Source organism: Ciona robusta, chromosome 11 (genome assembly GCF_009617815.1).
Source record: "Ciona robusta chromosome 11, ASM961781v2".
Taxonomy (NCBI): Eukaryota; Metazoa; Chordata; class Ascidiacea; order Phlebobranchia; family Cionidae; genus Ciona; species Ciona robusta.
The window spans coordinates 3,094,793-3,119,249 of NC_143245.1; the positions used below are offsets into that span (position 1 = coordinate 3,094,793).

The 24,457-nt window shown below is 34.7% G+C and overlaps 3 protein-coding genes across 8 annotated transcripts in view; 1 reads left to right on the plus strand and 2 right to left on the minus strand.

Moving 5' to 3' along the window:
- Positions 1-3,990: 3,990 nt before the first annotated feature.
- Positions 3,991-10,897, minus strand: LOC149728083 (etoposide-induced protein 2.4 homolog). The gene is made up of 3 exons (XM_089889317.1): positions 10,585-10,897; positions 4,891-5,027; positions 3,991-4,797 (listed from the first exon to the last, which is right to left on the minus strand). The coding sequence occupies exons 1-3, from the start codon at positions 10,757-10,759 to the stop codon at positions 4,108-4,110; spliced, it is 1,002 nt and encodes a 333-aa protein (XP_089745443.1). The 5' UTR covers positions 10,760-10,897; the 3' UTR covers positions 3,991-4,107.
- An 808-nt stretch (positions 10,898-11,705) lies between these two features.
- LOC149728084 (NXPE family member 3-like) lies at positions 11,706-14,383 on the minus strand. The gene is made up of 3 exons (XM_089889318.1): positions 13,803-14,383; positions 13,197-13,466; positions 11,706-12,848 (listed from the first exon to the last, which is right to left on the minus strand). The coding sequence occupies exons 1-3, from the start codon at positions 14,252-14,254 to the stop codon at positions 11,834-11,836; spliced, it is 1,737 nt and encodes a 578-aa protein (XP_089745444.1). The 5' UTR covers positions 14,255-14,383; the 3' UTR covers positions 11,706-11,833.
- Positions 14,384-18,473: 4,090 nt separating this feature from the next.
- Positions 18,474-24,457, plus strand: part of LOC149728085 (ryanodine receptor 2-like) — a 63,165-nt gene continuing 57,181 nt past the window's right edge. For 3 of the 6 annotated variants that reach the window (XM_089889207.1, XM_089889206.1, XM_089889208.1), the window contains exons 1-8: positions 18,475-18,826; positions 19,225-19,338; positions 20,171-20,263; positions 20,590-20,652; positions 21,473-21,550; positions 22,383-22,461; positions 23,877-23,989; positions 24,056-24,255. In XM_089889207.1, the coding sequence (XP_089745333.1) occupies positions 18,779-18,826; positions 19,225-19,338; positions 20,171-20,263; positions 20,590-20,652; positions 21,473-21,550; positions 22,383-22,461; positions 23,877-23,989; positions 24,056-24,255 (788 nt within the window). In that variant the 5' untranslated portion in view covers positions 18,475-18,778. Of the gene's footprint in view, positions 18,827-19,224; positions 19,339-20,170; positions 20,264-20,589; positions 20,653-21,472; positions 21,551-22,382; positions 22,462-23,322; positions 23,553-23,876; positions 23,990-24,055; positions 24,256-24,457 lie in introns of those variants that run through there. The other 3 variants (XM_089889209.1, XM_089889210.1, XM_089889211.1) reach the window with 3 other exon arrangements.

Here is a 24,457-nt window from a genome sequence, read left to right on the forward strand (position 1 = left end):
CCCGTCACGCCCCACCGAGCATCTAATTTCTAACTTTCTACCAAATGAAATCTGTGCAAACGTCAAAGCGTACCTGGTGTTTTCGAATTTCATAGGAGTTTTTCGATTTTTTTTAAACCTGGTAGCAAAGTTGGTAAAATTGATGCTGGGTAAAAGTATCGTACAAAACTCACGCACTTAATTAATAATAATTAAACAACTACCTGAAACTAAACTTTTTGTCTGGTATACCGTAAATGGCACTTACTCTGCGAAAACAAAGTAGGCATTTAAACGAGCTCCGTATTTTAGATTGAGTGATATACTTCACACAACGAACTCCCAGTTTGTAATTTACTCCAAACCGCTTTCAAAATGTAACACAAATGAAGTTTTCATTACAGGCGGAATTTTACTGACCGGGTTCTCGCGTGATGGTTTATAAACCGAGAAGAAGAACGCACCTGTGGTAACACGAGTTGTCTCACCTGGCCACCACGTATCCGAAATCAAATACTTAATTGTTATGATAGCCATCGACGCAGTCTGTAAAGGCACAAAAATCGGGTAACCGCTCTCATATACTGAATGAAACTGCAAGTTTTTCCGACGGCGCACCAAATTTTGTGTTGCAAAATTACCACATATTTTGTTTAAAAGAATAAGTTCAATAATCGTGAAATACCCGATATTTTTAAAAAACTTTCAGTGAAGCATATACGTTCTATATGATATATTTTCCGAAAACTAAATGGATTTTATTCTTGCGGTTTTGCAAACCGTATATAGTTCTTGGTATGTTTTATTTATAGAGAGATTTTAGAGTGGATATAGTCCAATTGTCAAGTAAGTGAAGCAATTTCGTTGCCATTTTATGCTACTTTCTTCTACTACGATTCTAAGTGCAAATACGCAACGTTTGATATGCAAACATCCGTCGCTGCTTATATTTAACTTTACTTTGAAAAGGCGCGACGTGAAACACATTAGCGCTACAGAATTAGGTTACATTTAGGGAATATTAGTTGTTCAAATAAAAAGTATTTATGCGTGACAGCTTATGTTTGGTAACTAGCGACAAACTCGGTGTAGGATCACTTGGCTGCCTCGAATTGTTGACGGTCACGGTATCAAAGCATCGGAGTCAAAGCATCTTTCAGAGCCGAATGTGGCGCGTACAGTGTGTGGTGGTCGCCCACTTCAAAAAGGGAATATCAACACAGAGCTAACAGTGCAAGTCAAAACACCAGCGCACCGCAACTATGGCACGTCTTGTTAAGATTTTTCGTGCACGGAATGCAAAACGGCCACTAACTAGATAAATGATCAAGTTTAAAAACCTTTAATGCTGGTATGTTTAATAAAGGGATGTTGTATAAAGGACATATAGTAGCTAGGGTGGGGAAGATGGGACAACTTTTTACTCTACCCAATTTGGTGGTAAACAAGAAACATTCAAAGAATTAAAATACCGTATCCTTACAACTTTCATAGACCATTTTGATTTATAGTTGTTTAAAATACGATCAGGATATTGTTATATTATTTACTAAAGCTGTCCCGTCTTTCCCACGCCGTTATAGTAGGGCAAAGTTAGTATAGACCAAGTTGGGAAACGGATTGTAAAACAACGAGTCTTGTTATCCATTGTCTCGCGTCTATGACGTCATAGTCGCCACCATTACGGAGCCCACGACATAGCATTTTATCATTGCTATGTGCTGTTTTTCGTTTAAATATTGCGATTTTTTAAAAACTAAGCACTTCTGCGCGTAAAAATGGTTTTCTACTAATGTTATATCTAATCACAATAATAAACCTCACAAAAATAATCAACTTTTATTGAACACTCAATCGATTAAAGAGTAAAAAAAAACAGAAAATATCAGGTTTACTAACCAAAAACATAAAAGAACATGTTTAAAATATAAAAATACAAACAAAAATAACATTACCATAAATACAAACGCATAACATTACCATAAACTGGTGTATCTAGCTGCAGTTTTGCATGTAAATTGCCGTGATTTTACTTTTTGGCTCACAAACTTAACACGTATACCCGGCAACGAAACTTAAGGTATCTTTGTAAAATTTGCCTAATATCGAAGTAACATTGAGGAAAACAATACTAAGTTACTATTTTTGGTCCTCTGCTTGAATTAGTAAGCTACCTTTTTTGCGTTACGGGTCTTTATGAAATCGGAAAACGCGAACACCTTATCTGCTAGTACTTAAGCAGTTTGGAGCTGCATGTCCACTCATGTTGGATTATAAATGTAGTAAAGAATGGCTCTGTAGATTCGTAGGTATGATCATATACTATTATGTAAACTAAGCTGATTGATGCTAGTCTTAATCGCCAACGAAAAGTACCCTGTTAAACCACACTGTACGCCGAAAAACAGTCAAAATATTAATTTACTTCACATTAATTCCTAGATTTAATATTATATAACAAGATTTATATTAGAAATTATATTTTAAATGTTAAAACAACCGTTATACGTGTTTTCTAGCTTTGTATCGCTTACAAGAACTAAATAAACACATGCCGACCATGCATTTGTATAGGCGATTGACGCTCTGTGGGCTCCGTAATGGCGGACACGAGCGCCGTTTCCTAACTTGGTCTATACTAACTTTGTAGAAGGGCAGGAGAAGATGGGACACCTTTCATTCTAAATTCTCGTCACGTTTGGTAGTAAACAATGAACGTTCAGAGAATTATACAACCGTATCCTCACGACTCCCTAAGACCGATGCTAATTGTTTAAAACACGGTCAGGATGCATGAATCCAATGTCTGTTATTATTTTCAAAATGCAATTGTATAACATGAGTTAAAATATACCGAAATCGTACATTTGATATCTATTTTCACTCTAATAGCCCAATTTTTAACTACTTACGTCTCACTCGAACTGTTATTTTGATTCTTTAGCTTGTTGGCTGTGTTACCATCGTTGTTAATATTGGCGGTGGCATTACCATCATCATTCAAGTTACTGGCGTCGCTGTCAAATTAGAGTCGCAATCGGTCGGCAATTATATCATTAGTGAGACGCCGTTTATGCGGAACAATGTGAAAAGTGATCAGACAATAAACCGATGATGAAGGATTCCTGACATTTTAATCAATTGCTTAAACAATGTGACACGGTAATGGTAGGTGTAAGTGTGCATTAGAATAATTGATTCGTTGTGTAATCTGCTGGTAGTGAATATGTTTTGTGTATTCAAGCTCTGCAGCACCACCAGGCGTTCGGAAATAAGTGAAGGTAACTATATGGTACAACCGGATAAAATATAGAATTGTGTCCTTAAAAACATCGCCATTTTGCTACCAGCAAGTCATTACCAAGCTCGTGGAGGCCGTAAATTTAGGCGGCAAATAGTTTATTTAGTACTGTTGGAGAAGGCGGAACACCTCTAGCATATAATAGCCCAATATTCTGGTCGTGTTTTAAACATTTACCAACGGTCTGTGGGGGCCGTGAGGATGCGGTTTTTATAATACTTTAAATATCCTTTGTCTCCTACAAAATAGGACGAGAAAATAGAATGAAAAGGTGTCCTATCTTCTCCCGCAACACTATATATATAGTAGCGTGGGGAAAGACGGGACATCTTTAGTGTATCCTACTATATGATAGACGAGAATACAACCCAGGTTGTATTCTTTCATTCGTTGGTTGCCGCAATAAAAAATTGGTTAAAACAACGATACCAAACTTGACCCACATAAGTTACAAACCAAAGCTAGCATACTGTTATTCCTGTGAACCGCATCATACACGGTGGGTTTGTTTAACTCGATGGTACGCCACCTGCCGTCATCTCTAAAAATTATTACTCTTTCTTTGTTTACGTTTATGCTGAAATCTTGGTTTGTTTACACTTTCGTTTATGTTTATGAGTAATTAGACAACGGGACAACTGGTTAAAGCAATTGCCGTTAAGTATCTACACAGTATAAGTACAAATACGTGCCATGATAAAATACACAAGTACATTTTTTGAATTTATTGTAATGAACATTTGATCAAATAAAAACTTGCCAGCAATTTACCGGTTCTGACTAATAATTAGATAAAGTTCTGGGAAACACAAACTATTTAGTTAACACTATGTTTGGTATTGCACTGATCCTGAGTTTCTGCTCCTGATAGATGAGCTGAACAGATAACTGCATAACATTGCAGCCGGTTCAAAAATGCGTAATTGTATAGTGGCAGGGATAGGGGGTGTGGAGGCTTGTGTTCCACTGACAATAAAGAAAGGAAATGCGATAGAGAATATACAAGCACTAACCACAACAGGGTAATAACTAAACACCATGTTTGTCATTATAAACAAAGGGAGTCCAAAACCACAAAAATATGGCCAATGCCGGTCAACTAATTGAAGACGAAGCTTTAATTCAATGCCCATGTTGAACCATTTGTATTCAAATGCATATAATGCATACAGCATACATATATGCATGGTGTACAATAATTGATTCACACCTTCAAGTGGAATGTGGGATACAAGGTTTGCTTGTAACAAAAAAGCAGTTTCTACTAAAATACTATAAATAAAGTCGGCTACAGCAAGGCTTATGGAAGGGAATGAACGTGGTTGGCCATGCACAAACCTATAAACACTGTCAGAAACATCTGCAAACCAGAATCCATTGATAGCTTTGCTGAGAATATACAGTGGCAAAACCCATAAAGCCGAAAATGTATAGTGAAGAATCATTTCAACGTAAACCCAAATCCCCTCATATGTTTTACTTGTTTCTTCTCCTTCCAATACTACACTAATGAGCAACTGCGAAGTAAAAATATCCATAATCTGTTATACTGAACTACCCTATTTTTTAAACTTATTCATTAGGAAATTTTGTTTAACATTTCCACCAACCTTAGTATAATAATGTAGCATGGGTAGTACGTATACACTGAATATCCAAATACTAATCCACACAAAAGATGCTAAAGCAGAGCTCATGCAAATTCTTCCCAAAACTCGTGGATTCTTTCTTTTTCCTCCATTTTCAACTAAAACAATGAATACAACGTTTACATTTAAGGAATAAGAGAACGTTTTTTTTGTTAAAAAGAAATTGAATAATTTTGTTTTCATTTGGCTGACGAGTGTGTTACATCTCTTACCCCACCCTATGCTGCTATGCCTATGCCCCTTGTTTACTGACTCGTACTTGGGATGGATAATTAGTATTTCAATATAAAAGTAGTATTAGAAATATTTTGGTAATAAATGTTTAAGAAGAGTTGGTAATCAAGTGTTTAAGAAGGCAGTGTAACAGAATTTCCAGGAAAAGTATTGATAATATAATATTTGCTTTATATAAACACTTTAGAACAGGACTGTTGTTTAACAAATTATTAATTCTTATATGCGTTCTACCACTCTTTTAGGATAAATATATGAGAATAAGCCAACACAAACGTTAAACATTACTTTTTTAAGAAAACATTATTTAAACAACTAAAATATGAATTACAATTCTTTGGCTGGTGACCACTGAAAAAAAAAATGTCACAAATGTCCTTTATGGCTTACTGACATGTGACACTCCTTGTATAAAATTTTCTTTATTGAAAGTTATTTTTAAATAAGTGCGACATCACCAGATTTTAGCGGATCCATCATGAATTAAACAAAGGTTCGATTATTACTTCACAAGTCATCGGAATGCATCTAAATATGTTTAGTGATAGTGAAGAAATGAATCCTCTTCACTCTTTTAGATTAGTCAATTTGCTATGGGTTTAGTTTAAGTTTACTGGTGGATTCCTTAAATTAGTTGGTCAAAACAGTGCGAAATGCAAGCTTATTCTATTCTACCTTACATAAAATATCGCTATTGTGACATTATGACAATAATGACAAAGCTTGGCCCTAGTCTTTAGAGAAGGTGCATGGGGAACTTTGTTTACAAACTACTGGTTATGCAGCCACAATAAACCAAACCTGTATCAAATTAAGTAGTTTCCTAATGTAACTTGGAAGTGTATGTGCTTGCACACCAATTTTTAATTATAGCAGGTAAACACATGAAAAATAACTGTCTTGCACATGCGAAATCTCGCAGGCACACGGTCGCGGGCAAGGCGACCTACACTGGCAAAATTTTTAAAATAAAGTAACACATTGGGTTTTGATCAAACCTAAGGATCATTTAAAGACCATATTTTTAACTGGTCACCAGTTAAAGAAATACTAACACGCAAAAGGAAACAACTAGGGATGCACATTACAGAATTTCGAATCCATGAGATTCGAATCTAATTACGGGATTCGGTATTCTGTTTAATGACGTCATTACACGTCATCTCATATACTATATTAACAATTTTTGAAGGTTATTAATTTTGAAAAAAAATATTTTTGTGTTTGTGGGACTTTCGAGAGTAAACGTTTCGTAACGTCTTTTCATAGCCTGCTATACGTTTCATGACGCAAAAACTACCCAATAGTAGGGATGCACATTACAGAATAATTAGGTATTCTAGGATATCCTGGAATACTTTATTTCGAATCTAGAATTCCGAATCTAGAATTTCGAATCTTTTTATATTTATAGGAAAAAATAATTTTACCCACATAAGTCAGTTTATTGACTCTTTCATACCAGCCTTGTTGGAACATGAGCTGTAAAATGATCAAAAATTGTACTATTGGGTAGTTTTTGCGTCATGAAACGTATAGCAGGCTATGAAAAGACGTTACGAAACGTTTACTCTTGAAAGTCCCACAAACACAAAAATATTTTTTTTTCAAAATTAATAAGTTTCAAAAATTGATAATATAGTATATGAGATGACCTGTAATTACGTCATTAAACAGAATACCGAATCCCGTAATTAGATTCGAATACAAAAGGATTCGAATCTCACGGATTCGAAATTCTGTAATGTGCAACCCTACCCAATAACCAAGGTGATCCTAGAATACAGATATTTTAGCGGCCATTTTCGATACCTTCTACTGGTGCCACCAACCTAAAATTTGGACACTGTACTAACTAGACCCCAGCGGTACCGAATCTAAAATAAAAAATAAAAATTTCGAAAAAATATTAATTATGAATATTAATATTCGTCATAAAAACATATTTATAGAATTTTCTCCCGTTCCAGCTTCGAATATGTTATAGCGCTACGTAATAGCTACAAAATGAAACATTATTTTTTTAAAAAAAGTGCGGGGATAGATGTTAAATATAAAAAAGTATGATCATAACTTGAATCATATAAATATTATATTTTCGATTTTTTTTGCGAAAATATAACTCACGCATACATCTATGTAGGTCACTAGCATGTTATCCCCATCGAAAAAAAAATTAATTTCAATTTTTTTTTATAACTGAATATTAATATTCGTCATAAAAACATATTTATAGAATTTTCTCCCGATCCAGCTTCGAATATGTTATAGCGCTACGTAATACCTAAAAAATGAAACATCATTTTCTTCAAAAAAGTGCGGGGAAGGGTTCAGAATACAAACAAGTATGAGGGTCATAACCCGAATCATACAAGTATTAAATTTTAAAATATTTCGGCGAAAATATAACTCACGCATACATCTATGTAGGTCACTAGCATGTTATCCCCATCGAAAAAAAAATTAATTTCAATTTTTTTTTATAACTGAATATTAATATTCGTCATAAAAACATATTTATAGAATTTTCTCCCGATCCAGCTTCGAATATGTTATAGCGCTACGTAATACCTAAAAAATGAAACATCATTTTCTTCAAAAAAGTGCGGGGAAGGGTTCAGAATACAAACAAGTATGAGGGTCATAACCCGAATCATACAAGTATTAAATTTTAAAATATTTCGGCGAAAATATAACTTACGCATGCATCCATGTAGGTCACTCACATGTTATCCCCATCAAAAAAAAAATAATTTCAACTTTTTTTTATAACTGAATATTAATATTTGTCATAAAAACATATTTATAGAATTTTCTCCCGATCCAGCTTCGAATATGTTATAGCGCTACGTAATACCTAAAAAATAAAACATCATTTTTTTCAAAAAAGTGCGGGGAAGGGTTCAGAATACAAACAAGTATGGTCATAACTTGAATCATATAAATATTAAATTTTCGATTTTTTTCGCGAAAATATAACTTACGCATACATCTATGTAGGTCACTAGCATGTTATCCCCATCGAAAAAATAATTAATTTAATTTTTATTTTAAATTTGAATATTAATATTCGTCATAAAAATATATTTATGAAATTTTCTCCCGATCCAGCTTCGAATATGTTATAGCGCTACGTAATACCTAAAAAATAAAACATCATTTTTTTCAAAAAAGTGCGGGGAAGGGTTCAGAATACAAACAAGTATGAGGGTCATAACCCGAATCATACAAGTATTAAATTTTAAAATATTTCGGCGAAAATATAACTTACGCATGCATCCATGTAGGTCACTCACATGTTATCCCCATCGAAAAAAAAATTAATTTCAATTTTTTTTTTATAACTGAATATTAATATTCGTCATAAAAACATATTTATAGAATTTTCTCCCGTTCCAGCTTCGAATATGTTATAGCGCTACGTAATAGCTACAAAATGAAACATTATTTTCTTTAAAAAAGTGCGGGGATGGATGTTAAATATTGCGGAGAGTATTAATTACTCGAATTTCGTGTTTATATATTTTTTTTGCACGAACGCAAAAATAGTACATATTAATCCACATAAATGTTTTTATAACAAAATTAGAGTAAAGTGTTTGGATTACAACTGCACAAAACTCCTCTCTTGGTGGACCTTACCAACAGCGTTAAAACTCTTTAAAAGCCAAAGATGAACACATTCGCCAATTTAAATAACGGAGGTGCAAAGATTATCATAATATGGGCGAAAGCGACCTTGCACCTCTACTTCAGGCGTTTCTAAAACAAACAGGTTTATCTTCCTTTCCTTTAGACATTTATTATTGTCTGCGATAATTCGATCGAGCCTATCAATAAAAGGCGCTAATCTTAGAGGCTTCAAGAACAAACAATCCTTTGTATTAATTGAAACAAATAAATTAACATTCTTGGTATATTTCCAGGTACGTAAGTACGGACAGGATAACCGTAAATAACCCAAAATACGAGTAATTAATACTCTCCGCAATATTTAACATCCATCCCCGCACTTTTTTGAAGAAAATTATGTTTCATTTTTTAGGTATTACGTAGCGCTATAACATATTCGAAGCTGGATCGGGAGAAAATTTCATAAATATATTTTTATGACGAATATTAATATTCAAATTTAAAATAAAAATTAAATTAATTATTTTTTCGATGGGGATAACATGCTAGTGACCTACATAGATGTATGCGTAAGTTATATTTTCGCGAAAAAAATCGAAAATTTAATATTTATATGATTCAAGTTATGACCATACTTGTTTGTATTCTGAACCCTTCCCCGCACTTTTTTGAAAAAAATGATGTTTTATTTTTTAGGTATTACGTAGCGCTATAACATATTCGAAGCTGGATCGGGAGAAAATTCTATAAATATGTTTTTATGACAAATATTAATATTCAGTTATAAAAAAAAGTTGAAATTATTTTTTTTTTGATGGGGATAACATGTGAGTGACCTACATGGATGCATGCGTAAGTTATATTTTCGCCGAAATATTTTAAAATTTAATACTTGTATGATTCGGGTTATGACCCTCATACTTGTTTGTATTCTGAACCCTTCCCCGCACTTTTTTGAAGAAAATGATGTTTCATTTTTTAGGTATTACGTAGCGCTATAACATATTCGAAGCTGGATCGGGAGAAAATTCTATAAATATGTTTTTATGACGAATATTAATATTCAGTTATAAAAAAAAATTGAAATTAATTTTTTTTTCGATGGGGATAACATGCTAGTGACCTACATAGATGTATGCGTGAGTTATATTTTCGCAAAAAAAATCGAAAATATAATATTTATATGATTCAAGTTATGATCATACTTTTTTATATTTAACATCTATCCCCGCACTTTTTTAAAAAAAATAATGTTTCATTTTGTAGCTATTACGTAGCGCTATAACATATTCGAAGCTGGAACGGGAGAAAATTCTATAAATATGTTTTTATGACGAATATTAATATTCATAATTAATATTTTTTCGAAATTTTTATTTTTTATTTTAGATTCGGTACCGCTGGGGTCTAGTTAGTACAGTGTCCAAATTTTAGGTTGGTGGCACCAGTAGAAGGTATCGAAAATGGCCGCTAAAATATCTGTATTCTAGGATCACCTTGGTTACCCAATAGTACAATTTTTGATCATTTTACAACTCAAGATCCAACAAGGCTGTTATGAAAGGGTCAATAAACTGACTTTTGTGGGTAAAATTTTTTTTTCCTATAAATATAAAAAGATTCGGAATTCTAGATTCGAATTAAAGTATTCTAGGATATCCTAGAATACCTAATTATTCTGTAATGTGCATCCCTAGAAACAACATATTTAAAAACATGCAAATAATTTTACACTATATGGTTGAATACTATACTCATTATAAAAAGAATGAAATGCACAAGTTTCACCTGAACTGCTTGTTCTTCTGATATTAAGTTTGTTTTCTTCTTGTGCCTTTTGTTGTTGTTTTCTTTGATGATTCTGAATATTTTTGTCAAGAGAATATATCAAAACAACTCCAAGTATTGAATCTTTTATTCCACTTAAAAATTGAAATACGACTGCCTTTACCACCGACGACATTATAAACCAAGCTATCTAACCGTTTTCTGGTCAGATTTTTAGTTTTAATATTTGTTTGACAGTTACATGGCTGTCTGTTTTGTATACAATCGTTGCTCGGTGAAAATCTAATAAGGCTTTGTGTACTACTGCAAGGTAATCTTACAGTATAGTATGCAGGAAATTTTAAGCAACCATTATCGGTACATATTACTTTGTAGTGGGACCATAACATGTACATCTTTTAAAGGTGTATTGCTGATGTATGTAGAGCGTGTGTGAATTCACGACTCGCCGTTATCACAGCTAAAGGACAACGTTTGTTTTTGACGTGTACCTAAGAGAACCGACCAGCAAAGACAACATACACCAGGGTCGCGGGAAACTATGTGTATGCTGTCAAATGCTTTTCGGAAGAGCCCGTTTTTGGAGGGAACGCGGATGAATGAGGTCCCAGATTACTTCTTAAAGATTATCGACCGCATCTGCACAACTGCCTGTAGCACTGCCAGGGTGTAGCTGTAGGCAGAATAATCTACCCTGTACTTTTTTGTTTTGGGAAAGATGGGACACTTTGTCAGACAAGACTTTTTTAAATTTCGGTACAAACACCTAATTGTCCTGAATTAGTTTTTCATCGTTACACAATTAACAATGGTTTATGCTGGGAGTCGTTGGGATATGATTTTATATTTCTTTGAATTTTCTTTGTTTAATACCAAATGGGACGAGAAAATGGAACGAAAAGGTGTCCCACCTTCCACCATCCTACTATAGAGTGTTATAAGCAATACACACTGAATTCGCATTACAGTAAAATAAACTGCGAATTCCAACCCTATAACTCAACTCAGTTACCCTATTTGGTCTATGTTTCTAGTCTTCATTCTTTAGCATACCTTGATCATTTTTTTAACATTACTGCTTTCATTCGGATGTATCAAAAATGAAACCATTACAAACAACGATATAATAGTACAATTATTCTTTTCCCAATATTTACGAAATATCCAAGTATAGAAGCAGCAGCAAGATACTAACAAATGGATATTTAAAAATATTAAGTATTGACTAAATATTAAATCCAAGTCTGTTTTAACAGAAGTATGACATAAACAGTCGCACATGATCCAAAACTCTTTTGGCTGTGGGATGTATATCTCCAAGGTTCGGGAACACAGTTGTCATGGACCACACATCAATAAAACCTACACCCGGTAACGATGCGAATGTTTTTCGGAGGATGTTGTTAAGTCTATAACTATACCATTCTGTTGGCACAACTTTTATTGTATTTCTATGTCTGATGCAACCGCGTATAAATACTCTAACACCAGGTGTGCGTCGCTGGAGTTCAAGTATAGCACTCCTTACAGCTTGTAATCTTTGTATGTAGAAGATAGGGTCTACCAGTTGGAAATGTAAAGCTAGATTTATCACAACGAAAGTATTTTCCCCGTTAGCCGTGCCGATTTCTTTCAAAGTATCCACAATAAAAGTTTGTGACTCTGGAGGTCCATGGTTATGCAAAGGTAGCCCATGGGCTCTGTAATAGACAGTTATGTTGTGACTAGGTCGGTACCCAACGCGGGGAACTTGCCAAATTTGCTGGTTAGGTTTTCTTCGCATTTTGGTCGGGTTGTCATTTAGTTTTAGATATTTCCTTAATGCAAAATACCATTGCCTCGTAGTAGAATCGCCAAGACAATAAATCACTTTATTTTTTAAACATTGTTCAGGTGACAACGGGGTAAGGCGTGGTTTGCATTGAAGAGAACGCCACTGACCGTTCAGATAAAATCCACTTTGGTAACCAGCTTTGTTTTTAAACGATCTTTCTGACATGCCAGTTTCTGTTTTACACTCTGGCAATGCTTTCAATAAATCACTCGTATATGTTGAACCCTTAGCTTGAATTACATTTCCCTGCATTTTTATTGGGACTTTGAAATTGGTTGCTCGGTTAAACAGTGGAGTTGTTCCAACAAACGAAACTCGGTTGTCGTATCTGGTTTCCGTATAAGTTACATTTGGACAGTTTCCTGCACTATCGGAATAACAAAACCACGAAGAACCTTTTTCAGGCTGGGAAAGATTGCACAAAGACCGACTGCGAAAAAAGTGGGATAAGATGAATGATGTAACTTACTTTGTCTTCGTGTGGCCGGAAAACTATTTGCGTTATAACATGGATGGGTGTTCTGCTTCATACACCTCGTGCCAGCTTACGAAATTTTAAGGTAATGATTTTTTATTATTATTATTTTTATGTATGGCTGATAACTTAGACAACTCATTTGTGACCACTGGGTTGGAGCAGTTGTCGTTAAGTGTCTTGCTCAAGAACACATACGCCCACCATGGTATAAGCCTTAAGGCCATAACCTCTATGAGTTAGGCGGCTACCCAACTGTGATGGTGGAATTGCATTTACAAACTAACGTTAAAGTATGTTCACCCCAAATTTGGCCGTAAGCCAACATTACAGTCGACTTCCTCTCCAGAGGGATACGTGGAAACAAAATGAACGCCTTTGGCGGAGCTTGCTGCACTTTCCAAAACAAGCGCCGCAACGGCTTCGCTTGAATGTACAAGGTCCACGAACAACGTTGAACTACCCGGCCACAGCAGTGGGGCGGATGCGATGTAAAATCCATTGCCGTGATCAATTATGTCACACGCTATACCAGTTCCCAATATATCGCCCTTCCTATTTGTGCTCATTAATCTGGAGACGAAAGTCAAATAAATGAAGAATAAATGTAACTTGCTGGATCCTTGCGTCGGAAAACATAGCAATGATTATAACAAGGGTTTCGTACACCTCGTGCCAGCTTTTATCACGTATGTAGCTTTGTGGACGATTTATTTTAGGAGGATTTTTTTATTTTTTATGTGTGGCTGATAATTTGGACAATTCATTAGTGACCACTGGGTTGGAGCAATTATTGCCGTTAAATGTCTTGGCCAAGGACACAAACGCCAACAATGGTAGCAGCGAAGAGCCTTCAACGCTTTACCTACATATTAAAAAATATACAAGGGGAATTTGAAGTTAACCCACCTGCAGTAAAAGTAATCCCCGCCATGTTGTTTCCTCTCTCCTAGTCCGTTCTTTGCTTCTATTGTTGCGAAAACAGTATCCCCCACTGTGTATCCTTCAGCACGATTCTCCACCGAAAGTTCCGTGAATTTGGCGAATGTCGTTTTTGTAATAGGAGCTGGCCATTTTAACTTGTTGTCCTCTATTAAACTTAACAGTACATCCACCTCGGGATAAAACTTTCTCCATATTTTAGATCCAAATGGAAGTTTTAGATACTGCTGTAGTAAATTTTGAAAATTAACCTCAACTGACTGTGACTCTGAGTGTTTTACCTCACTAACTCTTTTATTTGACTGAAAATTGGTCGGAATGTTTGTCTTTTCAGAGACGCGGTAAGTGGTAGTTAAACCTAATGCGGTCAGACAGATAAACATGGCATATTTGCGAGAAGACATCAATCGACTTCCCATATAAGTAACCTAAAAAAGAAAGGATAAACATGTTTTGTCTTCAGTTATATAGTAGGCTACTGTGGGGTGGATGGGACACCTATCGAAAAAGAAGCACGTTATATTTAAATATCCTGACCATGTTTTAAACAACTAACAACGGTCTACGGGAGTCGTGAGGATACGGTTTTATAATTCTTGGAATGTTCTTTGTTTACTACAAAATAAGAGAAGAAAATAGTATGAAAAAGTGTCCCTCACCCTGCAAGGCTATATACTATACTACCGCTGCTGAATGTGGCGTATACAACCTTAATTGTTTATTGAACTACAATAAAAAATTAAATAAACAAATATAACAGTATACATACATGATACATAGTAGCTTCTTCGTCTGTGACAGGCCTACAATAAACACACAAGAGAACATGCCTGAAACGCTGTGTGGGCCAGAGAGGATTTTATAATGATTTCATTATTTATTTAAACAGTCCAATGTACGGTCACATTCAACCTTTAATCAAACAGTCCAAAATACAATAAGCATCAAAAACGAAACAGATACCAAGTCAAGCAATTTGTATAATATAAAATGTATTTATTTCGCTTGAATGGCTTCGTAATTCTCTGATTTAAATAGAATCAAATAATCAGTGTAGGGTGAACTACTGTTTAAAAAAAAAACACTTTTTAGCTAAACGTTCCCGAGAAAGAAATAAAATAACAAAATCTGTCACCCTATTGTTTGAGAGTTTTGTCCTTTCCCTATAATGTCATAATTATCCCATTATTCTGGCTAACCGTTAAACTATAACCTACAAGATGGTTATATAGTAGGGTGGGGGAAGATCTGACACTTTGTCAGACGGGACTTTTTATTAATTTTCTTTTTACGGACCCCCGTTTAATGATATTCAGGAAAATAAGGTTACAGAATTATTCGACAGTATTATCACGACTTTATAAAACGCCCGTCAAAGCGGATTACTGTTTTTAAATATTAAAAAAATATGTAAAATAGAAACAGTATACTTTGAACGGGTAAAAAATGCGAAATAGTAAGGTGCATTTTTTTAATGCTCGCTAAATCATAGTAAAGCCGATGATTTTTTTAGTTTGCGTGTGCGAACGATTAAACTAGTTTCATAGCTTCATAAAACAACCTTGAATATTTCATACAGTTTGATTTTGTCTCATAAAACTAGTTTTAGTTTTGTAAAAAAAACACTGAGATATAAGCATGGAGAAAATAGGCAGGGGTCAATATGACTTTAATTTGAGATAAAAACAACAACAAAAAATATCGGTTTAACGTTATATATATAGAGCTTACATGGCAAAGAAATTATTATTATTATATTTTGGTGCATTTAACCTTTCGGTTTTTTACACCGAATACATGACAGAAAATTGTACAAAAGCTTGACGATAACCGAAAAAAGGAATTTAGTCTACTTTTTGGTGATTAGGTTTTGGCGAAAGCAATATACCGGTAAAATGACAGAATTTCATTACTTTAACACTAAATATATCATCATTGGTTTGTCTATATTCAGAATAATTTATACGAGTCAGTAACATTTAAGAAAACAACAGAAATTGATAAATAAATAAATAAATAGTAATCAGGTGATCTTGTTTCTAAAGACGATTTAATGCTCTAAAAAAGGAAATTGTATGTTTAATAAGAGCGTTGTCAGTTAGCAGTGTGTTAAAATTATGAGGTAGTTTCATTTCAGAACATAATGTTTTTAACATAACTGTTACGTTTGCGGTGTTAATACAGGAAATTAATAAATGTTCAGCCGTCTCGTTGACGTTGCATCTTGGGCATTGTCCATTTTCATGTATAGGCCGATACGGTTTAGGTGCCCATTCAGGCGATTATGCCCAGTGAGTAATCGAGAGTAGATAACTTCTTCAATTCGAGAGTCCATTTGCTTTAAGTCGTTGTTACTTGGCAGTTTTGGGAAAATGTTTTTCATTGCAGTGTTTTGATTGTTTTGTACGTAATACTTACAAAATTTAGTTCGGAGGTTAACTTGTGATGTATAAATGCTGTCAGTTAAAGTCGTGGTGGAAACATCGCAATGGTTGGTCTTTGCCGTTTGCTTTGAATTTTGGTCAGATTCCTCATTCATGGCAAAGAAACTAGCACAGCCTGTTAGACTCGGTATAGGTTAACTACAAGTTGCAGAATACTGCTAATGTAAATATGTTTGTCCGGCGCCGTGGTGTAGTGGTTAGCGCGCCTGTCTGTAACCCAGAGGTGGCGGGTTCAAGGCTGGACGCTGCTAACATTGTGGGCGTATGTGTCCTTGGGGAAGACACTTAACGGCAGTTGCTCCAACCCAGTGTCACTAATGGGTTAAATTATCAGCCATAAAATAAAACGATAAAATTTCCATTGCCAAACTTTAAAAGATTTGCTTTTAATTTAGTAATTTATACCTCAGGGGTTATTCAACTATAAGATACTGATATAAAAAAAAAGATAATATTTTGAAAATATATATTTGAAATTTGGTCATTTGCACTTGGTGATAATTTATGAGAAGTGGCTTCTGCCAAAAACAGAGTAGTAATACCCTATTTGTAGCAATAATAAAAAAAATTATCAACAGTTATTATCAATTTTCTGATGTTACAAGTTCATATACATTTGTAGGATACAATATTTTTCCATTGATGTTCGAACATTACCCATTGTCGTTTAAACAATGTGTATAGGTAACATGTAAAAACTTAAGCAGTAGGGCAAGAAAAAGAATGTTTAGACTAAATTTTCAAAGCGTACAGTATTATTTCGTGTTATTTACGTATATTCCTATTTATAAATACACTTATTAATCAAAATTAACAACGATTTTAAACTGTCCCATCTTATCCTGTGTGTTTTCGAATTTGTAAAATTTCACCTGTTGTGCGGATCGCTAAATAACTCCTCGTTTGTTTTATTATATTTTATTAAATTGGTGTCAGTTAATAAAGGAATGATAGTACTAATTCGTGGTATTACCCAAAAACCGTCATCTAGTTTAATTTTGGAAATATTTAGCAATATGTGCTTAAGTGTCCCATCTTCCCCCACCCTACTATAAACTAAATAATGTTTAAGCTAGAGTTTTAAAGCCCACAGTATCATTTCGTATTATTTGCGTGTAATTCTAATAGCAAATTCACTTATTATTCAAAATTAATAATAATTTTAATTTTTCACGTCTTACCCTATGTGTTTTCAAATTTGTAAAATTACACCCGTTCTCCTGTGTTTTGTCGTTATAACGGGTGTTCTGTTTTTTTAGACTCCGTGCAGACTCACGAGTTACCACGTATGTAACTTTGTAAGTGTTTGTTTTTTTTGTGTGTGACTGACACATTTTAGGCAACCCATCAGTGACCACTAATAGGTTGGAGCAAATGCTGTTTCGTGGCTTGCCCTTACATATAGGTTCACTACGATAGCAAGGATACATATAGGTTCACTATGATAGCAGCGACAAACCTCAAACCAGTAACCCTTGGTTTTTATGCAGGCGCGCCTATAACTACTGTGCCACGGCGCCAGATAAATTAGGTATCAAAACACTACAAAGGGTTTGCAAATCACTAAATTGAATGAGTTCCGAATTCACCCAACAGCTGTATGTATTTATCGCAACAGATGCAGAATCAGATTTTAAAAATAATGTATATTACCCAACAACATTATTATAAAAGTTATTTTTTGTGAAGGTTCAATCTTCTTCCCAATCTCATCCAGCGCCAGCACTATAGTTAAAAATATCCGCGCATATCTATTGACGGTTATAGCTGTAGATTATTATGGAAAGTTCAGTCTTATGATGTAAGCCTATTAGCAGACAACATACTATATCTTTAGCACGGAATGCGAATCATATAAGGACAATAAACGGAGAATGTTGATGCAAGTATAGACAACATTGGTACAACTCTAATTGCCCAATCGCTGTAAGAAAAATATTGTGGAAAGAAAAGGATACTCAAAATGCAGCTTCATTCCTTTATCCTGCTGTGTTGGTACAATGACATAAGTTGCTAATTTATGACGCAGGCGTATTACGTAGTAAACGAATATCAAGGTGTTAAGTGGCATGCGTAACTGTTATGCAGCCCTACATTGATTGATTGCAACAACTGCGTATTCAAGTTGTCTGCCACACGTCGAGCTTATCGATTCACTTCCATTATGCTGCGATACGAGAATCTCAGGCCAGACAGCGGCAAGGGGCAACTTAATTAAGCTGCCTTCTCCCGCTCGCTTGAGCAAGTAAACTCTTGTGCTCTGGGGATTGTTTTACAAGTAAAGGTTTGTTGCGTAGGTTTTAGCGAAGCCAATGGAGTTCGTCAACATTAAAAAGGTTTATTAAAGATTGTTTTTAGTGCGAGAAACATTAAGATCCTTAAGACAATACTGCTGCGTAATGTAACGAAAGTCTAATACTCCGGAACAAAAGAGCTTTTTATAAAGCTGTTTTGAATCATCATTCATCTGCTCGAAACAAATTTAGTTGAAGTACAAAGATGGCGGAAAGTTGTGACAATGACGAGGAAGTTCATTTTCTACGAACTGTGAGTTATAATAATGTGAAGTTCAACTTGTACTGACAAAGTCACATATTATTTTACATTAACCGTGCGCATATTCAATTGGCGCATGTATAAGGGTATTTTAAGGGAAATTAATAAATAGTCGTGTGGGGTAAAATGGGATACCGTCAGCACGTAAATTCTATATTTTTGAACGTGTTTTTAACAATTACCAACGCCCTTTTAGAGGTGTGGGGTAGCGAATATTTATTTTGTAAATATATTTTGTTTAGCAAGAACGACGAAAGAGAATAAAAATATGTTCCATCTTACCCCATCCTACCATAGGTTATGAAATGATCTACGTTTTCTGTTAGTAAAACGAGAAAGTGTTCAAATGTTACATATTGATGTCAGTTTAATATGTTTTTAATTTTTAGGATGATGCGATATATCTTCAATGTGTTCGTCAAAAGGATCAAGGTAAAGTTTGTCTTGCAGCAGAAGGATTTGGAAACAGATTATGTTACGTGGAACCATCTCAGGATACCGTGGTTTGTAAACTTTGTTTCAGCTCGTTTAATTTGAACATATAGTAGGGTAGGAGAAGATGGGACACCTTTTCATTCTGTTTTCCCACCCCATTTAGTAAGTAGACCGTTGTCAATTGTTTATAACACGGTCAGGTTATTTGGATATTTATTAAGTGCTAAAGGTGTCCCATCTTGCCCCACTACTGTATATAGCTAATGTGTTCAAATTAAACGTTATTTGTTTAAAAAATATTTGAGTTAAAAATCAAATTATTATGGAATGAATCATTCTAGGCACTATTTAATTAGATCACTCATAGTACGGTGCGGCAAATGGGGACTTGTCATTTCCATTCTCCTTTCTCGACCCATTTCGTGGTAAACAAAAAATATTTGCAGAATTATATATTATATTTGAAGCACCGCGACTCCAAAACTACGTTGTTAATTGTTAAAACATGATCAGGAAATATGGGAATTATGTGCTAACGGTATCCCAACTTACCCTGTAGTTCTATATAAAGTAGTTTTTTGTCGTCCTGTTAAGACATACGAATTACAAATACCCCGTCCAAATAGCTTCAAGTAAAATCCTTTATTGGAGGAAATTTCTCGTTTATTTTAAATTGAGCAGCATATTGTAGAAAACCTTAAACAAAAGGTTCATTTAAAAGTTTGTAAAGGCAACGTCAATAATCCACTGACATAACCCACCAAAAAAGTCTATTGGGATTCTATAGAACCAACGTAAGCAAAATCTCATATTGAAAAATCCTAATGATACTGCAGAGACCTTAACGTTTTTACCTACAGTGTAACAGTTTCTATAACGATTATATCGAATTTCTTACAGGATGCTGAACCAACAGATGCGCCTCGTTGTGTGTTTGTTTTATCTCAAGCATTGTCAGTGAGAGCATTACAGGAACTGTTAGCAAGTGAAGAGGTATGCTATAATACTTAAGTTCGGAATTTAACTGTTCGAATACACACATGAAAAAAATATATGTAGTTTTAAACTATAATGAACAAATTCAAGGCCTGTCCATTTATGGGTATATATATGGGCCTTTTTGGCAAAACAATGGCTCCACCAGTGGCTTTTATGGGTTGTCTAAATTGTCAGCCACAGAGAAAAAAACTCAAAATTACACACGTGGAAACTCCTAAACTGGCACGAGGTGTATGAAACACAACATCCGTGTTATAACTACCGTGCTCCGGCCACGCAAGGATAAAGCAAGTTACATTCACATTTAACGTGACACGTAGGTTGGTATTGACATGGACGATGACAGAGAAATAAGACCCGATTTAATGAGCACCGAGTCCCAGGCAAGCCGGTTTTTGCAAAACTTGCCCGGAGTTTCTCGAATGTAGTTTTTTTCCGGTTATTTAATTTACTTGGTTTATTAAATTTGCAAGCATGATATGGAATTAAATATTCTTTGGTTATAGTTTCATTAATGAACGTTTGTGTTTACTTGATGTTTGCATGAAAATTCTGTTAAGTGCGAATAATATTATACTACTTGCATTAATTGCTGTGTGCTGACGAAGTTACATAATGTTAAGTACAGATATTGCTTTCAACATTATATTCCTAAACAATGAATTTCATAAAGCAGACTAGAATGTTATTAACGTTTATTTGATATTTTTGTTCAAAATTTAAGTCAATAATATAAACAACTTTTGACTCATTTGTTTTGACATAAAAGAGAATAAAATAGGTTGTAACACAGCTTATAAGGTTTTCAGAATACCGTTTTACGAGTCATAAAGACGAACAGTTTTTTGCACAGTTAATAATATACCAAAAATGTGGAATACACACCGTGTCTAAGTTGCACCAAAGACGCTAATTTATTTTTAACTTGATAGTAGACATGGCCTATACTATATTATTACATTATACTCTAATAGTGGGGAAGATGGGACACCTTTTCATTCCATTTTCTCGTCCCATTGTGTAATAAACAGATAACATTTAAAGAACTATATCCTCACAACTCTCATAGACCATTGTTAATTGCTTAAAACACGATCACGATATTTGGATGTTATGCGTTAAGGGTGTCCCATCTTACCTCACAGCACTATATTATACTAGGCTTATTAACACGAGTGTATAAACAAGTTTTATATTCAACAGGCGGAAGGCGGGGCAACTCACAGCAGAACGTTGTTGTATGGAAATGCCATCCAGTTAAAGCATGAACTTAGCGGAATGGTATGTACCTTACACTTGAAATTTAATGCATAAGCTGAAAATGGAGTGCTTGTTCTATAAACGTTTTTAACAGACAGAGCGTGTTCCATTTTATGTCTTCCAGATTAGACTAAAATAGCGGTAACTGATAGAGCTATCCTATAGTACTGTAGAACAAGATGGGATACTGTTGGCATCTAAACCCAATATTTCCTGATCGTGTTTCTAATAACAAATGATCTTCTTTTACAGTTGTACGGTTATATGAATTATTATATACCAATTCAAAGAATTAAGAAAAACGTTAAAAAAAATTAAAAAAAAATTATAAAAAAAATCTTCACGACTCCAATAAGCCGCTGTTAATTGTTTTAAACACGATTTATAGGACATTTTGATATTATCCCCCACTCTATACTATATTTCGCACAAGTCACTTCTCATAAACTATCTCCAAGTGCAAGTGACCGAATTTCGAAAATATTTTCTTGTTAATATATTAGTATATAGTATAGGGTGGCGAAAGATGGGACACCTTTTTGTTCTATTTTCTTGTCTTAATAAGTTGTAAACAAAGAAAATTCAAAGAATTGTGTAACTGAGTCCTCACGACTTCCATGGACCGTTGTTAATTGTTTAAACACAATCAGGATATTTAGATATTATGTCCTAAAGGGTGTCCCATCTTTCCCTACTCTACTATATAATAGTTTGAGTTACCCCTGAGTTATTAATTATTAGAAAAAACGACCACTTTAAAGTTGTTAGTACAATTGAACTATTCCGCCACAGCATATTAGAACACCATGATAATAATTAAAATAAGACAAAATGTTACCATATTTTTATTTAGTTTCTCACTTGTCTGACAACGGCGAGCTCTGCAAATGATCAATTGGCGTTTGACGTTGGATTGGGGGAAGACGAAACAGGTAAGTATTTATTATATATACATATAAATGCTCAGACTATATAACTTTAACTGCTACAAAAGCTAGTCTATTACAACACTTGCTTGTACAAGCACATAAAACATGTCATTTATCAAATTGTGTTGATTCTTCGCATGTCGGACAACGGCCTACTATAGAGATATCTCTAGTAAGCCGTGGTCGGACCCAAATAATGAATGAATGAATGTAACTTACTTTATCCTCGCGTGGCCGGAAAACGACAGTCGTTATCACACGGGTTTAACACCTCGTGCCAGCTTACGAGTTGCCATGTATGTTACTTTGTGGATGATTATTTTTTTTGGATTTTTTCATTTTTTATGTATGTGTGTATGGCTGATAATTTGGACAACCCATAAGTGACCACTGGGTTGAAGCAATTGTCGTTTAGTGTCTTGCCCAAGGACACATACGCCCACAATGGTAGCAGCGACGAGCCTTGAACCCATTACCTAATGGTTACAGGCAGGCGCGCTAACCACTACGCCACGGCGCCGGACGATAACACAACAGCAGGTCAGCGATTCGATATAATAGAACGATTCTGTATATCGCCGATAAAGCAGACTTAGCTCGCTCATATAGGCACTTAGGTCACACCAATGATATTACACTACTGAACCATGTAACACCGTTAGCGCGTTTGCATACTTCTTCAAGCGAGTGTTTCGTTCACAAATCAACATAGGATCTTGGTCTCAGTGACTGTACATTAGAAGCTGAGGTTGCGCAGCATTATGCAATAGTTTAATCAGCTAAGCCAAGTCTCTCTAAGCTAAGCTATTTTACTCATTACACATTTCGCCGTCGTGGCTTCGTCCATAGAGTTCTCGAAAACGTGACTGGTATAAAGTTATCTATAACACAAGAATTGCTTCTTTATTTAACTTTCGCCATATACCTACGAAGTTTTCTAGAAAAGAAAAAGCTTTTTACCGTGAAATGCGAAAATGTTTATAGCCGTTAATAACTTCGCACAAATTGTAGCTGTTTGTTTGTTTGTTCGGTTCCCTATACTGCTTATAGTGCTTCAATGACATGTGCTAAGCGGCGACTCGGCGCGCTTGTAGGTTAGTTTATCTACTTTATCCCAAGCGTCGATTATCTGTAATTTGGCGCCGACTTACTTGACTTTATGAACTCCACAATGAACGCTCAATATGTGAAGTTTCGTATGTGCATTCCGAAAACAGCGTTTTCCTTTAAATTCGTCTAAATGAAAAAAGTTTTCTTTACTATTACAACACTGTCCAATAAGTTAGGAGCACATTTATCATCTCATAAATCAGCGTGTATGAAACTATTTTGTTCACCCTATAAAACATAGTCCTTTACGGCTATACCCTAGGGAATATTGCCAATTATTAAAACACATTGCAATTATAATATATTAGGTGAGACATCATGGTGGACAGTTCATCCAACTTCAAAACAAAGATCGGAAGGGGAGAAAGTGAGAATCGGAGATGATTTGATTCTAATCAGCATTTCTTCTGAGCGATACTTGGTATTTATTATATTTTCTAATGGAATTTAAATAATTATATTTCTTTCGAATAATTCTTTTTAATAGCATCTTTCATGTGGTGATGGGGATGATAGCAGTGTTCAGGCTTCATTTCAACAAAGCATGTGGACTGTTGGACCTGTGGCAAGTGGTGGATCCAAAGCTCAAGGTTACCTTACTGGTGGAGATGCAATTCGACTGTTCCATGGTCATATGGATGATTGCTTAACCATGCATACAATGGATGAAAACAAATCACACTCCAGGTTATTTATTTTATGAAAAAAATTTTTGGAGGAATTTACAACAAAAACATCTTTATTTGCAAATTAATATCATAGCTTATCTGGTTTTATTTTTAAGTTTCCAATTAGTGTGAATTTATTATTGTTTGAAATAAAGTTGAACAGCCATTGATTCAATGTTAAAACTCCATTCTTTAATGCTAGATCATAAAAAAAACACTTT

What these genes read in the sequence shown, in the direction of transcription:
- LOC149728083 (XM_089889317.1), bottom strand. Translation starts at nt 10,759, where the DNA reads ATGTCGTCGGTGGTAAAGGCAGTCGTATTTCAATTTTTAAGTGGAATA. An exon ending in CAGAAGAACAAGCAGTTCAG is followed by an intron (nt 5,028 to 10,584) that starts GTGAAACTTGTG and finishes TCATTGTTTTAG; the next exon opens with TTGAAAATGGAGGAAAAAGA. An exon ending in TGCTACATTATTATACTAAG is followed by an intron (nt 4,798 to 4,890) that starts GTTGGTGGAAAT and finishes TTTACTTCGCAG; the next exon opens with TTGCTCATTAGTGTAGTATT.
- LOC149728084 (XM_089889318.1), bottom strand. Translation starts at nt 14,254, where the DNA reads ATGGGAAGTCGATTGATGTCTTCTCGCAAATATGCCATGTTTATCTGT. An exon ending in GGGGATTACTTTTACTGCAG is followed by an intron (nt 13,467 to 13,802) that starts GTGGGTTAACTT and finishes TTTCGTCTCCAG; the next exon opens with ATTAATGAGCACAAATAGGA. An exon ending in GGCTTACGGCCAAATTTGGG is followed by an intron (nt 12,849 to 13,196) that starts GTGAACATACTT and finishes CTTTTTTCGCAG; the next exon opens with TCGGTCTTTGTGCAATCTTT.